We start from the raw sequence: 17,046 nt of genomic DNA, 5'->3' as shown, positions 1-17,046 counted from the left end.
AGAATGGAGAAGGAAAAGTAAAAAAGAACGAAAAAAAAGTACTTTCCATGAGACTGGAAGAAAGGGCAGAATAGCTCTCAAAATAGACAGTCAAGGGCAATGCAAAAAAGCAGAGCAAAGCACAAGACTGTCATGTATCAGGAAAACAAAAAGGCCAGAATATTAAGGAAGAAGTGACCATTACTAGGAGCTAAAGCACTGGAAAGACAAAAGAAGATAAAGTTCTTAATATTTCATGTAGTTCTAATGATGATGTGCATTCCTGAAACAAATAGTAACTATGCCAATTTCATAATCCCCCTACAATATCTATGCTATTATAAAAAAGCTATTTTTACTGGATTTTACAGGAATACTAGCTTGTCCTTCCTTTGCCCCTCCAAGGTTATGTTTGAATTCAGGTACTATGTCATACACACTGGAAAAGAGCTAAAAATTACTTTGAAAGCTTAACAGATTTTCTGTGCAGGTTGCTTAAAAACTATCCCACTAAAGTTCTCTGCTTCAAAGCAAATCAGGTTAATCTATGCACTTCAACCTACTAATCTTCAGTGTAGCAGAATGTTCTGCAGTACACAGCCAAATTTGCCATGAATATGTACTCATTATTTTACATGTGGTAGTGAGTATGCCCAGTTTGGTAAAGTGGCATCAAACACAGATTTCTGAATTTCAAGTCTATTTTATGGCAATTCATGTTGTTTCTTACCTGGATAAGGTTCTGCTATTCAGACATTTATTAAGCACAACAATATAAACCATATATGCAGTATTATTTCCAATTCTGTTGTTCATTTACAGTAGTAACAAAATGCTTTTATTTTCATTCAACTCTTCATCTTACATCTACTATAAACACTTCTGATTTTAAATTGGTACTGTTCAAAGAAGGAAACCATGCATTCTCACATTAAAGTAATCTATATCAATTCTGTGTTAGCTATGGATATTTTAATAAATTTGAAACAGAGAACTGTACAATGTTAGGATTATTTTATATTTGTTCAGGTTCTAACAACAGTAAAACATCAGAAACAAAAGTTAAAAGAACAAATGGCAGTCATGGTTTTCTTGTTAGTGTTAGCTTCTAAAAACACCAATAACCAGTGCAACTAGCAACAGGTGCTGAGAAGAGAAGTAGACTCCGGTTTTAAAATACTAAACTGAACACCTTGAACTTGCAGCTTTGTCTCTTAAGACACATAAGTGAAGCTCTGTGAGGAAGGGCTCTGAGGGAAGGAGGAGCAGCCATTTCTTGCTTTGCAGAGATGTCCTGGAAAATTTGTGCTAGGCTCTGGCTCCTTCTCCTGGGAATTGTGAATTACACAGACTCCACACCCCTGCTCCTTTGAGATTACCAAAAAGTGCTACAAAAGTCTGATGTGTACGGAATCTAAAAGGTGCACAAAATGAAAGAACATACGGATATGAGAAACTTCCCTTTTTCTCTTCTTGTATAGCATCATGATTCTCTTTCAGACTTTAGACTTTAAGAATAATATTAACTTTAATAAACCCTTCTTTTAGAAAAACTGACTACTTCAAAGAAGTGAAGAAGCAGAACAAACCATTTTCTAGATTATCTAACATTCTATTATCCTACAGAATAATGCACCAAGATCCTGATCAATAAAGCATTTTACAGGACATGCTTAATTTACTAAATTCATGAGTTGCTCCAGTGAAGCCAATGGGATTATTCACATTCTTTGAGTTAAGCATAAGAGAAAGTACTTCATCTCATCCCCTCTGCATTCACAATCCACTTCCATTTAGCTACAGAAAAATTACCATCTATTTCAGCAGTATTGGAAACTGTCTTAAGAACTTGAACCTAGAAAAACCCACAGGCTTCCCTATGCATATCACTGAGTTTTGATTTTGTCTGGGCTTTTGTCGTGGTTTAAACCCAGTCAGGTAATTCGTTCACTCACTTCCCCCTTTCTTTCCCTCCCCCTACTCCCAGAGGGACGGAGAGGAGAATCGAAAAAAATGCAACTCCCACGGGTTGAGATAAGAACAGTTTAGTAACTAAGGTATAACACAAATCACTACTGCTACCACCAATGATAATAATGATAAAGGAAATAACAAGGGAACAGAATACAACACCTCAGCACCAGCTGACCGATAACTTGCCCCCCAAGCCCGACCAAGCTCCGACCGATACCTCCTCCAACCCTGCAGTCTCCCAGCCCTTCCGGCTCACTCCCAGTTACATCCTGGGCATGACGTGCTGTGGTATGGAATAGCTCTTTGGTCAGTTTGGGTCAGGTGTCCTGTCTCTGCTTCCTCCTGGCTTCCCCTCCTCCCAGGCAGAGCATGAGGCTCACAAAGTCCTTGGCCAAACCAAAACATCTCTATCAGCTCTGTTCCCGAGCTGAAAGTCAAAACACTGCACTGCACCAGCTACCAAGGAGGAGAAAAATGACTGCTGCTGCTGAACCCAGGACAGCTTTGCATGTCTAAATACCTACCTCATAAAATAGCACAGCTTCTTTTATTTCCCACATATAGAATTCTCCCTCATATCCATGAAAGCTACCAGAAAAAAAAAAAAAGGACTAAAATTGGCAATATGCAAACATATTTGAAATCCACTTACTTTAAAAAATTGATCTAGCAGCCCAGAATTTCACAAAAGTCCTTTTAAACACTATGAAAGGAATTTCAATTCACTTTTTATAGAAACTTGCAGAGCTTCCATTTTGAGATTAAGATTTCTAAATCTGTGTCTCTATGAGCATTCTGTGTACTTAAACTACATAGGTAATGAAGATATAGTCAATATGGTCAATGGAGCCTAAAAAGGTTCTCAGTTCACAGCTGATTTTAAACCATACTTAATCTCTCTCTAGGCTCCTCTATTTCCCAAGTCTCTACCAGCTATCATGGAAGCTTAGAAAACTGACACAGCAATACATACACACAAACCTACAGTAAGACATTTATATTATTTCATTTTTATCTCAAACTAAATCCCACCTCCACTGTTCACAGTAAGTGCATAGGTAGGAAGGGCAGAAACTAGAAACTGGAGTTACAGATCCAACAAACTTCTAAACCCAGAAACTCCCACGTACTGGTGAGTAATAAGGAAAACCATTCAAAGGCATGCATTTGTGACAGATGGTAACTTCAGCTTTTATGGGGAGTCATAGTTAAGCATCTCATACAGGCAGCTTCTGTCAGTTTTATATCTGCTATTGCATATCTCTTGAAGTTCAGGTAACCACTACAACAGCATTTACTCCCAAGAAGTAACCCAATATGCATCTCTCATGGCCCACAACCTGCTATTCTGTACCACAGAATTTGAGGAGAGATACAGAAAGTGCCAAGTTTGACTTTTCCTGCAAGGCCAGGACTAAATGTGAAAATAAATATGGCTAAGATCCCTATTAGGGCTGGCATAGGAGTAAAGCTGATTTTATTTAATGGATGATGGAACTATTAATTTTTTTTAAGCTTTTCAAGGCAAAAAATATAAGACAGGATGGGGGAGATGAGGATATGTTACTGCAGACAACAGCTTGGCATCTGAATGTGCATACTGCTCTGTTTAAGACTGTGGTCCACCTCAAAATCAGGAGCTGTTTACTCTGCTTTCACCGGGACTTTGGGAACCCTGCCTCTCAATAAGAAACTGTAAAATAAATAAGAAAACTAACAAACTAGAGCTGGACGATCAGCAAAATAGTACTAATCATATACAGACATTGTTATTATTCTACAAAGAGCATTTGGCTTTCTTCTTTTCCAGAAGAAAACCTCAGAGCTTATATAAATGTGAATGAGTATATTTTAAGATTTGACTGAAATGCTGAATTACGATTAAAGAAACCCGTTTTTTCTCCATTGTGCACACAATACTTATGCACATTAAAGACTGTACATAATATTAGATATATAGTTCAACAGAAATCAGTCTAGTTCTTGTTCTATCATCTTTTCTTTCAGCTCTCTGGTTATTTCAGATATTGCAGTTAGCACAAGATAAACAATAAGAGGTCACTGGCTTCAGTGCTATACCACTGAAATATAATTGCCTGCCACAATAAAGTCCTAATGAGCGCAACTCTTGTCAATGGGAGGTTGCCTTGGCAACAAAGTTATCCCAGAAGATAACTACCCATGTGGTAGGAGGTGATGACAGTCAGTTGCCTGACAAAGATTCGAAAAATATAAACTTTTTGATTGCTCAAGTTGAAGGGAAGCTTTATGTACCAGGAATCTACTGACATAAGGGAAAATACTGACTTGCTGAATACAATAGGATCTAGAAACTTCCAAAGAAATGCAGTTAGAATAAGGATGTTTTATGTTAATAGGAATATGCTTAGATTGCCGGTCTTGCAAGTAAAAGTCCTCCTCTCATGTGTTCACATCCTCCTAAGGTCCAAGAACTAAATCTGATTTAAATCATACTTTCAGATTTACTTTTAAAGAAAACAATGGAAAAGGTGTTCCTGAATAACAGTGAAAGTGGGCGAGATCAAGGCTGGGTTCAGTAGACAGCAGGATGGTGAATTCCAGCTCTCAGGTAGGAAGCTAAAATAAAAATCCCCAAGAGAAAACAAGAAGTGACAGAATCAAAGGGAGAGGCATGACCTAACTACAGGCTCCAGAGGCGGATGCTCATTTTAAATCCAGGAGCTCGTTTCTCACATGGTATAGGGCAGGTGGACAAGAAGAGTAACCACCAAGTCATACAGTATTTTTACCTTTATTTCCTACAAAAAATAAACTTTCACATTTTATGTCTGGGCAGGAGAGGTTATATCCCACTATGACTGTCTCCCCTCTTCCAGAAACACTGGCCAGTTTCAATCAAATTGACAAATGCCTAGATAGCTTAAAGACATGCTCCTACCCACACGTAACTGGATATAAAATATTCAGTGCCCAGATATATTAACAAGGTGGCTAAGCAAGACTCTAAAATTAAGTTGCTGTTGAAAAAAAAGAGAAAGTGTTAATGAATTAAAAGGACAAAACCAACAATAGAATCTGTGTTGCTCGCTAAATTACTAAGCAGTCTTGAAAGGAATAGTTTGGTAGAGATGCAAAATTATTCAGGATAGGTTTTGCTGATGAAAAATTGGGCTGGCTGCAAAAAGTTGCAGAAAGCTGTAGTGTCACTGAATAATAAGATGGCAAATGAAATTCAGTCTGGTTATATACACAGAGGGAAAAACACTGCAAAGCATACACACCTGATGTTGTCCTTGACATTGACCACCAAGACAGCTAGACTAACTATGAACAGTTACCTGAAATCACTCATTTCACAGAATAGGCATGAAAAATTATAAATACAGAAATAAAGAAACAGAAAATAATTTCACCTCACTCTATGAATCTATGGCATGCTCATCTCTTGAAGTTTCCATTTAGTATATGGCAGCAATAAAATGTATAGTAAAACTATATAGATTACAGAGAAGAAAGATAAACACAAAAAGTGCACGAAATGGTTTCTCTAAGTACAGATATTTTCAGCTTGGAAAAGGAGTGACTGCATACAGAGACAGAACACAGTTTTGAAACAGGTGATGTTTCAAAAAAGTGAATAAAGAATGATTTGACACAATTTCTCATAATCAAAGAAAGAAGATGATGTGACTTCAGAAGAATCTTTTGCTAAAGGAGAATTTCTTTTCACACAGCATAAAGAAACTGCAAAAAATCACTGCCACAGGATGCTATACACAGTATATTTTAAAACAATTAGATACATATTTAATAATACTCAATGGACATTTAAAAGCAAAAGTATAGAAATACAATAAGGCTTCTGAGTAATAGAAGATGGGACAGTATACATCTTCCCCACTCTGCTTTCACTCTAAATGTCTGTTGTTGTCCACTTACCCCAAACTGTTTCAAGGAACTTTATAGTCAAAAAAAAAAAAAAAAAAGACGAGACCACTGGGACAGTGAGAGGTTTATGCTCCTGCTGAAGAAAAGGATGAGAATTGTCTACTTAATACCATGGACTCAATATGGAAAAGAGATATTAGAGCTGACATAAAAGGTATTCTTGACCATGAAAAATTCAATCTGCTTTCAGTAGATGTATTTCGAGTCTCTTGTCCCAGGTGGCTTAAAGCTTTGATTGAGACCAGAGTAGTAATAATATCTTTTTTTGTATACATTTTCCAGTGTCTGTTGAGAAATGCACTCCTGATTCAAATTTAATTGTTTGGGGTTCTTTTTAATAAATACAATATAACTCTACAGAAAAACTGAAATACTGCCCTAGTTTGGCTGGGACAGAGACTTAAATCATTCTCCTGTTCAGGGAATCAAAATCTCTGAGTCTATGCAAAAAGTGGAAACACACAAAAAAAACCTCTGTAACTGCATGTTTTAACATTTCCTAAATTTCAACAACTGCTGGTCAGACAAATAATATTATTACATGTAACCTTCTTTCCTCTCTTTACTTTTTTTTGTCTTTTTCTGGCAGGAAGTAGTGATGTTACAATTCTTGTAACCAACATTTTGTTTTGGTATGTCCCTAGAGCTAGACCTCTGGTTTTCCATTGGTATAGAGAGAAAAACTCTGCTTGTGCTGTTCTTCATGAGCTTCAATAAGGTTTCTTCATTCTCAGCATTTCTGGAAAATCATATCAATGTTATTTATTAAAATATAATAGTAGATGTCTACTTTTAAACAAAATCCGCTTGATTAAAAAGTAGTAATGAGCTATGTAAATTATACCAACCAATAAATGGGAAACAAAGATGTCTGTTACCACATTGGTCAACTGAGTACATGAGGTCAAACATGAGCTACCTTAAAATAAAAATGAACACTAAGTCAAAGAAAGGGAAAAGAAACTTCATCTCTTCTTGAAGAAGGAAAAGATATAAATGGCTGATCAAGTACATGTGATAAAACTCAGTCTAATGAAGACACACTTACATTCTCCAGAAAAATAAAATAATGTTTAGTTTGAGCAAAAGAAGCCTCAGCCTCCTGGATGAAAAATTAAATTTTAAGGAGGAAAAACATATTTTTCTGGACCCACCTGGAGGACTTCAGGAAGCGATTCCACCAGCAGTGGGTGCTTTCTGTTGAAGTTTGTCTAACAGATGCAACCTGAGAAATGTACTATATAGCAAGAAAGAAATTCTTCTTTAAAAAAGATGGCAAATAAGCTGTCATCATTCTGATTTAACACTAGGGTTCAATTCACAGCTCTGCTATCCCATCCTCTCTCCCTTGCACTGGCTGTGGTACTCATCAACCCCCTCACTGGGCTAATCTGAAGAAAACAGTGCCAAAGAGCAGGGAATAACAGGAACAAGTAGAAACACCTATTTCAACAGTGAGACAGTAAATCAACTCAACAGTATTGTCAAATTCTAACATTGTTTTTATTTGCTTTTTCCTATACTTTTGTAACTCTTTTGCATTTTGTATGGTAGGATTATATGCTTTAATTTGCATTTATTTTCCATGGTAAGCCTTAAGATATCCTGGTAAAGTTTTTCTCACACAAGAACAGGGTAAAGCTGTAAAGTAGGAGCACCAGGGGACTGCAAACAGTACCTATCTCACCTGCCTGTTTGGCAGTGTATACAAGAAGTCCGAGTATGTGACTCATTTCAACCATACCAGTTTATGGTGAGCTGGCAATACAGCACTCAGCTAAGTGGTACTTAAACAAAAAGGCTTCCTGGCAGGAGAACATATTAGGCTGAACACTTGAAAAATTCACGTGGCACTTGCTACCATGTACTTAAAACTGAAAACTAATACACATAGGGGCTCTTATTTTTTTTCATTTTTCATTTTTTTCCCTGAGCAAGTTTTTAGCTAAGGAACTGTGTCAGTGTCTCTTCTGCAAATTATATACTACAAGCGAGTTACTTACACAGAGAGATCATTGCACAAAAGACAGCACAAAAATGTAATTTATGTAAGAACATCAGATCAGCAGGAAAACACTGTAATGAAAAATACATGCAGTCCATTCTACAGGAAAAGTAAACAAAACTAACTACTGATGTGCCAATGAAAATAATTCTTCTATTTAAAACGGCAGTCAGTATACCACCATGTTATGATTTGATGGCATCGTTGAAGATTTCCTTCCAACTCCAAACTCCCCAGAAATCCAATGTAGTTTTGTACTCAGTATTTAAGCAGTTTAAAACTACTGATAGTTAAAATGAAACATTAGAACAAATACAAAGCTAACTTGCATTTCATAAGTCTGTAGAAATATGTTAAACATTATGTATCCTGAATAATTCAGCCATCATGCTACCTCCTTTTACCAATACATTATGCCAAAAAAACATGACAAAATATAAGATAAAAAGGCAAGAGATAATAAAAAGATAAACCTGAGGGTTTATGTTGCACTATTTTTTGGTTTGTGGAATCTTTCACATTTGATAAAGTCCGTGAACATTCGTATTAATCAGTTCTACAGATTTAAAATTTGACTGTCTTGTGCATGACTTAACAGCGATTTCTATTTTGAAAGAATTTACAAGGTATTTACAGCATTTATCTTTTTTAGAAAAACAAAACCTAACGAAAGCAAAGCCCGAATAAGGTGAAAAAAGTGGGATAATTTGATTGCATTAAAATGCAATTCAAGTTAAAGAATAAACCAAACTAAATATTTATGTTTAAGAAGCTCTCACAACATATCCTTTGTAAGCATGATGCATAATGTCTGCAATTTTTCTACTTTACAAAATCCTGCCACAGAAGACAGTGATATATTTTAGTGGATTTCATAGATACAGTTACAGAATACCAGAGTATTTACTGAAGTGAGGATTTGGGAATCCTTCCAAGTTTCTCATCCCCTCAACTCTAACTAGCTCAAGTGCAGGTATTTCGGATTATATGTCCAATGATGTACTTCACAGAGCCTAACAAATGACTGATGAATCCTAAATTAAACTAGACAGAAAAGAGGACAACAGCCAGAGTACCTTTGCTATCTTGCATGCAGAGACAGAGGTGGATGTCATTTAAGTGTCCAATCCTATTCTCAGTGAAGGCAATGGAAGAACTGCAACAAATTTTGAGAGACAGAATGCAGTTCTAACAACTCCAGAGAACAAACAGTTACCTATCACACTAGGAAACATATAACAGCAGACTATTTAAGTGTGCTGTCATTCCCTTGAAAACTCCCTGTTGCGGTTCGTGAGAAAGTGGGGCCTGTTCTGAGAATGACCAATCGGGAATTTAAGCTGGAGACAGCACAGTATTTATCTTTCCACTGCAAACAGAGGAAAATATGCAGCTCAGCAAGACCAGGCATTATTTCAGCTTTGATGGGGACAGAGGAAGACAAAGGAGACAAAAAACATTTTTTTCTGCGAAAACATCAGCAGCAGGGTCTTCTCTTCAAAGAGAGGCCACTGCACTCTAATCCTTGGATGGGGAGGGAAGCCATCCACCATCACCCTGGATTTCTTCAGGAAATGGGGGAGCCAGAATGCACCCTTGGCGCAGACATGAAGGAATCTGACAGTCCTGCCTGTCTTCCCATTCCTTCCACATAAAGAAATCTGACTGTCCTTCCTACCCTCTCTTCTGGCATTGCCAAATCATGCTGTGTACTGGGCTTAGAGCTGCCTGTATCAGTGCTTTGCAAAATGTCCCATTCCTTCCCAAGAGCCAGAAGGTAAAGCCTGAGCAAAACCCCTCATATCAGCAGTGTACCTGTAGTCCCTGCCATGGATAACGTTACATTGCAACATGATTAGTTCACCTTCTTTGTGAACTTATACAGCAGTTAAAGATATTTCTGTTTACAGTAGTGTGAGAACTCCCGAGTCTGCTGAGTAACTGAACCAAGAAAACAGTACAGAACTGCTGCACCTGCTGAGTCAAAACAGAGAAATACTCCTTAAGCGTGTTTAATATACAAAAATAATCCCACTCTAGCTATAAGAATCCCCGTCATGTATTTAGGTATAAGAAACCTTCATTGAAAACATACATGGAAATCCCATGTGAATAAGTAAGTTTTAAGCTTTTAAATGCTACAGACAACTATTGTAATATAGCAAAATTTGCTAAAAATCAGAATGAAATATTCAGAACCACTTATTATGGTGAAAAAGATCAGACTGAACTTGAAGGATTCTTTTCAGCATGACAACAGTTAGCTTGAGAAAGTATCCACGTGCTTGGTCTTCAAAAGAAGTTTTTCAACATTATCATCAACATTATTATATTATCAACATTATCAACATTATATTATCAACATTAACATCATAGCTCACTGAAGCATTCCAAGTGAAGTTTTGGTAAAGCCAGCTATTTCTTGGGCATATAAAGGTGGTTACCTGTACCAAGGAAGAGCTTTCACACAATTTTAGCACTTTGGTGAGACTAATGATCAAGTACCAAATGCAGTGCTAGTGTTAGCATGATAAAAAACCTTCAGGAGTTAGAAATGTTGCACCAACAGCAACAAAAATTATTCAAAATGAAAGAAACTAGCTACACTAAAACATCTTAAATAGCTCATTTTTTTCAGTTTCTCGGAAAAATCATATAAAGAATATTTTCCACTGGAAAAAAATGCAAGGTAATAACAGATATTAAAATGAATAACAGATATTAAAATGAAACAAAGGAGGTAAAAGGACTCCAGATGGAAGCAATATTCAAATTCAGTTCAGAAATTTGTTGAAGATGAACAACCAAATAAAACCTGCAAGAATACCACCTCCTAGGACACACTAACAGTAGAAATGGTAGATCATCCTTAACATTTCTGAACATTTTCTTATCAGGTTTGGATACCATTCTACAAAACACACACCAAAACAACCTACTGGATTCATCAAATGAATAGCAAGCAAATTCTTAACCCTCTGAGAGGTCTGTATAGAATGTCTAAGTGAACAATCTGGGATTAAAGTGTATGTAACTTACTAAACTTTGCTACATAATGAATAGATGTGAAGACACTTATATGATGTTACACGTCTTTACAAGACAAATAATGAATTATTCTCATATTTACTAAACTAATTCAGTTGATAATTTTTATGGAATTTAAAATATTTTTACTTTTCTTCATTTATTTATTTTTCATTAACTTCAATGTTAAAGGCAGCAGAAGATATATTGTTTAAATACATAGCCAAAAATTCCAACCAGAAGCTAGTGGAGTGTCAAGTCACAGAAAAAAGAATGGGTAAAGTTTTTTCTGATATCAATTCCTTAACTTGACAGTCAAGCAAGGAATTATTGAGGAAAATTAATTACCTCAACTAGAGGTCAGTAACATAACAAGCTTAGTCTAGACAGACAATAAGACAGAAGACATGATGGGAGGATGAATGTTGGGAACTGGAGACTGGAAGCTAGTATTGGATTGAGTAGTTAAGCAGACAGGCAGTAAGAAGACTGGAACTCAGAATCAATGAAGGGCATCGATTAAGCACAATTCAATGTTTTACTTCTCTGAAGAGACAAAAGAGAATATCAACATTAACCCATGCTTTGAGTGAGCATTCATTTTAGTAATATAAACTATCACAACATCAAGTGTTTGGTTTTGAAGGACAAAAAGTGAAGACATTATATATTTCTAATTATTAACGATCACTGAAGGCTTTTTCACTTCTTATGATGATTCTCAGATGATACCAAAACTAAAGGTTCAAGAAAAAACACACACAAGCATACTGGCATGTCCAGAACTCATTACCAGAGTTATGAGGTTTGAAATAGTACTTACTTGGTATGTGTCCCATAACCTGATGGTACACCGTAAAGGGACTTCTCTCATCAGCAAGTTATTCATCCAACGGAATGCAAATTGCAAGTATTTCACCTCATGCTGATCCAAGTGCCTATGAACTTGTTCTGAAGAAAGAATAAACAGATATTTTACTGCAACTTTTCTGTAGTCCGTAAGTATCAAAGGCACTGTCTGAAAAAATAAAACACTCTTCCATTCTCAAGCAAATCAAATGTGGTGGTGCATGCAAACTCTTACAACTGTAAGAAAATCCACAAAATATAAGCAAGTAATTAAACACTACATTGGATTTATTTTTCTGCCTCTTGATAGCTTAAACAATTGCTCTCAGTGGTGCTATCTTAAGAAAAGATTAAACTAAGAGCTTTAAAACATACTACAAAAATAAACAAAGTTTAAAAGTGAAATGATTTGGTACATATATCCTCACTTAATTTCTTAGGCTACAAATTATTTGGGGCAAGTCTACAAGGTTTGCAAGTAACATAATAGCTTCCAAAAATAAACTGCTGGTAATAAAAAGAAGACAACATTAAATAACAAGGCAAAGAAATACAAGGGAAGTGCATGTAAAGGTTGCATTCACTTGAGACAAAAATAGGTGAGAATAATGTGAACAAATTTAAGTAATTTGTAATTTACATAATTTCTACTCTGCTCTCATGAGACCTCACTTGGAGTATTGTGTGCAGTTCTAGTGTCCTCAACATAAAAAGGACATGGAACTGTTGGAACAAGTCCAGAGGAGGGCCACAAGGATGATCAGGGGACTGGAGCACCTCCCATATGAAGACAGGCTGAGAAAGTTGAGCCTGTTCAGCCTGGAGAAGAGAAGGCTGCGTGGAGACCTCATAGCAGCCTTCCAGTATCTGAAGGGGGCCTACAAGGGTGCTAAGGAGGGAGTCTTCATTAGGGACTGTAGTGATAGGACAAGGGGTAATGGGTTAAAACTTAAACAGGGGAAGTTTAGATTGGATATAAGGAAGAAGTTCTTTACTGTAAGAGTGGTGAGGCACTGGAATGGGTTGCCCAGGGAAGTTGTGAATGCTCCATCCCTGGCGGCGTTTAAGCCCAGGTTGGGCAGAGCCTTGGGTGACATGGTTTAGTGTGACGTGTCCCTGCCCATGGCAGTGGGGTGGAACTAGATGATCTGAAGGTCCTTTCCAACCCTAACTATTCTATGATTCTGTGATTCTTAGTCTAACAAATAAATAGAAATAAAAAAACAGTACAAATCAATGGTTTCTAAAGCAATACTCCTACACACTGTATTTATTGAAGCACGTTTACTATTTGAAGGCTGTGATAATCACAGTAGCATGGGTTACTACTAGAGCTAACAGAACTAATCCCCTCATTTCTCTTATGTATTTAGCAGAATTTCCTCTATAACGGATCACAGACATTCTGCTAACATGTTTTAGCTAACAGGCTTGAGTATGATGTTAGCATGGCGTAAATGACAAATACTACAGACAAGCTAGTGTCTTATTTTATATATATTTATGACAAGAAGTCTTGTTAAAGCCTAAGAAAGATATTCCTAATGTCTTTCTTTATACAGATACAATCTTGGGAGATTTTGCTACTGTTGTGGTTTAAACCCAGTCAGATAACTCATTCACTCACTCCCCCCACTCCCAGAGGGATGGAGAGGAGAATCGAAAAAAATGCAACTCCCACGGGTTGAGATAAGAACAGTTTAGTAACTAAGGTATAACACAGATCACTACTGCTACCACCAATGATAACAATGATAAAGGAAATAACAAGGGAAGAGAATACGACATCTCACCACCAGCCGACCGATAACTTGCCCCCCCCGCCTGACCATGCTCTGACCGATGCCTCCTCCAACCCTGCAGTCTCCCAGCCCTTCCGGCTAACTCCCAGTTACATCCTGGGCATGATGTGCTGTGGTATGAAATACCTCTTTGGCTAGCTTGGGTCAGGTGTCCTGTCTCTGCTTCCTCCTGGCTTCCCCTCCTCCCTGGCAGAGCATGAGGCTCACAAAGTCCTTGGCCAAACCAAAACATCGCTATCAGCTCTGTTCCCAGGCTGAAAGTCAAAACATTGCACTGCACCAGCTACCAAGAAAGAGAAACAGGACTGCTACTGCTGAACCCAGGACAGCTACCCAAGCTATTTTTTATCCACATCGACAGAGGTGTATTATCAGCTAAATCAATGCATAAATGCTGATCTTGAAAAATTCACATTTCTCAGAAAGATCTAAAAAGGCACTAAAATACTAAGTGAACAAAAAAATTAATCCCAAGAGTATGGTTGCACTGTTATAGGAAACATGACCTAAAGATTCAGGCAGTAGAAGTTAAATTGTACTAAATTATAATATAGACTGAAGTTACTCAAATCACTTTTTCTTTTTACTCAAGATGTATTTTGTGGCCATATGAAAGTGTCAGCCAATATGATACACTTGGTTCAATATGGAAGCAAGAAGTAGAAATTTTTTAGATTTTAAAAACAATGAACAGTGAGCTTTTTTAAAAAGTAAGACCAGTCACAACACTTTATACTGAAAGCCCGCCTATCACAACATTCCATCTGCGTCGTGTCTGCAAACAAATACTCATGGGAAAGTATAAAGCATTGGCATTTCTTCATGGCACTTCTCAGCCTCTAGCAATTTGTGGCTAAAGCCCTCTTCAGGAGACCTGGTATTTATGTTCCTAAAGTCATAGCCTTCTGTAATATCAATATAGCCAACCATATAAAACTATGTGCATATCTTAAAACTATCTGTTACCTCTCTTGGGAACTCTTTAAAGTTGTAACTATATATAAAGATATGTGAATCTTTAAATGATTCATTTCTATGTATAATACCAGCTGATTTGATACTTCTGCTATACAGTAGACTGAACTGCTACTATGGGATATGAAAAGGCAGAGAATGAGGGAGGAGAGGTAATGATTTTGTGCTATTTGAAGTGATCTCATCAAGCCCTGGATAATCCCTCTCCTCTGTCATTATGTGTACAAGAGCAGTACTACAGCATTACCACTGTATATTGTGTGTACGCATTGTCAGTATTTCTAAAATTACATGAGGACTTTGTGATGAATTTTCCACTATCCATAATAGCCTCAGCCTTCCAGTCTTAACAACCTGTGACTAATCTTCTTCCTTCCTCTACAAACCTAACATCCTCCCATCACCTTCATACACTTCTTTCCCGGGCTTTCTGCAAAACTCATCAGCTGCCCCAGCTGGGACAGAGACAACAGATAATATGAAGGCTAGTTCTGAGCCCTTCCTCAGCAGCATTGCTAATCTGGGTACCTTTTCCTTTTTTCTTACTAATCAGCAAATAAGCTTTAGAAGAGTCATAGAATTCTGCACAGTGGAGACTTTTCTCCCTCTGTGTAATGCTGATGAAGCAAGCCCTCAGCTTGAAAAGTTACTGGAAAGAAGACAGATGTGGTAATCATGCTCTAAGGTTTGCAACCTTAAACAAATAGGCTTAAAAATTAAACAGGGCAGTTTATATGTTAAAGACCACATTTTGAAGACAGTATGAGCTTCAGAAACCTCTGTATTTTCATTTTCCACACAGAGACCTTGCATGTTTCTACTTCTAAGCAGTTAGAATACAACAGAACAGTTGCAATTGGAAGGGACCTACCGTGATCACATAGCACAACTGCATGACCACTCCAGGCCTGACCAAAAGCTAAAGCTAATGTTAAGGGCATTGTTCAAATGCCTCTGAAACACTGACATGCATGGGGCATTGACAAGCTCTCTAGGAAGCCTCTTCTGCAGTTTGACCACTCTCTCAGTAAATAAATGCTTCCTAATGTCCAGTTTGAACCTCCCTGGCCAGCTTTGAACCATTCTCATGTGATTTATCACTGGATGCCGCAGAGAACAGCTCAGCATTTTCCTCTCCATTTCCCCTCCTCAATTAGCTGCAGAGAGCAATGAGGTCACCCTCTCAGCCTCCTTTTCTCCGAACTAGACAGGCCCAGTTTCCTCAGCCACTCCTCACAGGACATGCTTTCCAGGCCTTTCGCCAGCTTCACTGCCCTCTAAATACTTTCAGAGGCCTTCACATCCTTCTTAAATGATGGGAACCAGACCTGTACACAGTACTCAAGGGGAGGCTGAACCGCTAAACACAGCGGCATAATCATCTCTTTTGACCAGCTGGTTATGCTGCGTTTAATGCACCCCTGTATGTTTGATGCCCTTGTGGCTGCCAGGGCACACTGCTGACTCGTACTGAGCCTGCTGTTGACCAACACCCCCAGATCTCTTTCTGCAGGGCTGCTCTCCAGCCACTCCTCTTCCATTTCACACTTGTGCCCAGTGTTACTCCGTCCCAGGTACAGAATCTGGCATTTGTTCTTGTTAAATTTTCAAATGTTAAATAAACCACTGATGAGTGCCTAATGTTCCAATCTATCTAGATCCCTCTGAAAGGCCTCCTGTCCCACAAGAGTCAACTGCACTTACCATTTTCATATCACCAGCAAACTTGTTAATGGGGCATTCAAGTTGTGCATCCAGATCACTGATAATAATATTGAACAGGACAGGCTAGGCCTTGAAGGACAACACTAGTGACCAGTCACCAGCTGGATGTAGCTCCATTCACTACAACCCTTTGAGCTTTCCCTTTCAGCCAGCTCTTCATCCAGAGCACCATTATTAGATTAGACATTCAGAAAAAATACAGACTGCCTTTGCTCTGGGTGAATTCAGCTGCAAGTTAAATATACTGATCTGAGATACTATGTTAGATTTCTTTTGTGTCACATTTAGATACCTATATTGCAGACTACTATAATTAGATAATCCACCACATCAGGATGCAAAAAAAGTCAGTTTTATTTCTAACTGAAGTTACTAACTCACAAACATTTTTGTTCTTCATGCAGAAAAACCAAATTTCATTTCATTGCTTGCGGTCACTGAAAGTAAGCAATGAAAAACTATAAATTGTGCCAGGTGTGATATTTCAACTACTGTTGTTAATAGGCACAATGAATTTCTTGAAAGTTGCTTTCAAGTCTAAACAAGTTGAAAAATAGGCTACTAAGTTCTGTGCATTATAAATGATGCAAGACTGACATAGAAGATGCATTGAGTAAAAAAGCTAATTCTTCCTACTTTGTAAGTAATGGTGAGTACAGGCTATTTTGCTGATAAAGGTAATTTGGACAGTCATAATCTAAATTTAATTTTTCCATTTCAATGAAAATAAGTACATGTGTGCAACGAACAAGCGAGATATATAATTACTGTCAGCTTTCA

At 37.5% G+C, this 17,046-nt stretch overlaps 1 protein-coding gene across 3 annotated transcripts in view; it reads right to left on the bottom strand.

The window, feature by feature from the left end:
• Positions 1-17,046, bottom strand: part of TBC1D22A (TBC1 domain family member 22A) — a 169,922-nt gene that overhangs the window by 61,715 nt on the left and 91,161 nt on the right. For all 3 annotated transcript variants that reach the window (XM_057417910.1, XM_057417911.1, XM_057417913.1), the window contains one exon: positions 11,739-11,866. In XM_057417910.1, the coding sequence (XP_057273893.1) occupies positions 11,739-11,866 (128 nt within the window). The remainder of the gene's footprint in view (positions 1-11,738; positions 11,867-17,046) is intronic.

Source organism: Pezoporus wallicus, unplaced genomic scaffold (assembly GCF_028554395.1).
Source record: "Pezoporus wallicus isolate ANWC-B61680 ecotype Strahan unplaced genomic scaffold, APGP_CSIRO_Pwel_v1 contig_5542, whole genome shotgun sequence".
Classification (NCBI taxonomy): Eukaryota; Metazoa; Chordata; class Aves; order Psittaciformes; family Psittacidae; genus Pezoporus; species Pezoporus wallicus.
This window is presented reverse-complemented; position numbering and strand designations above follow the sequence as displayed.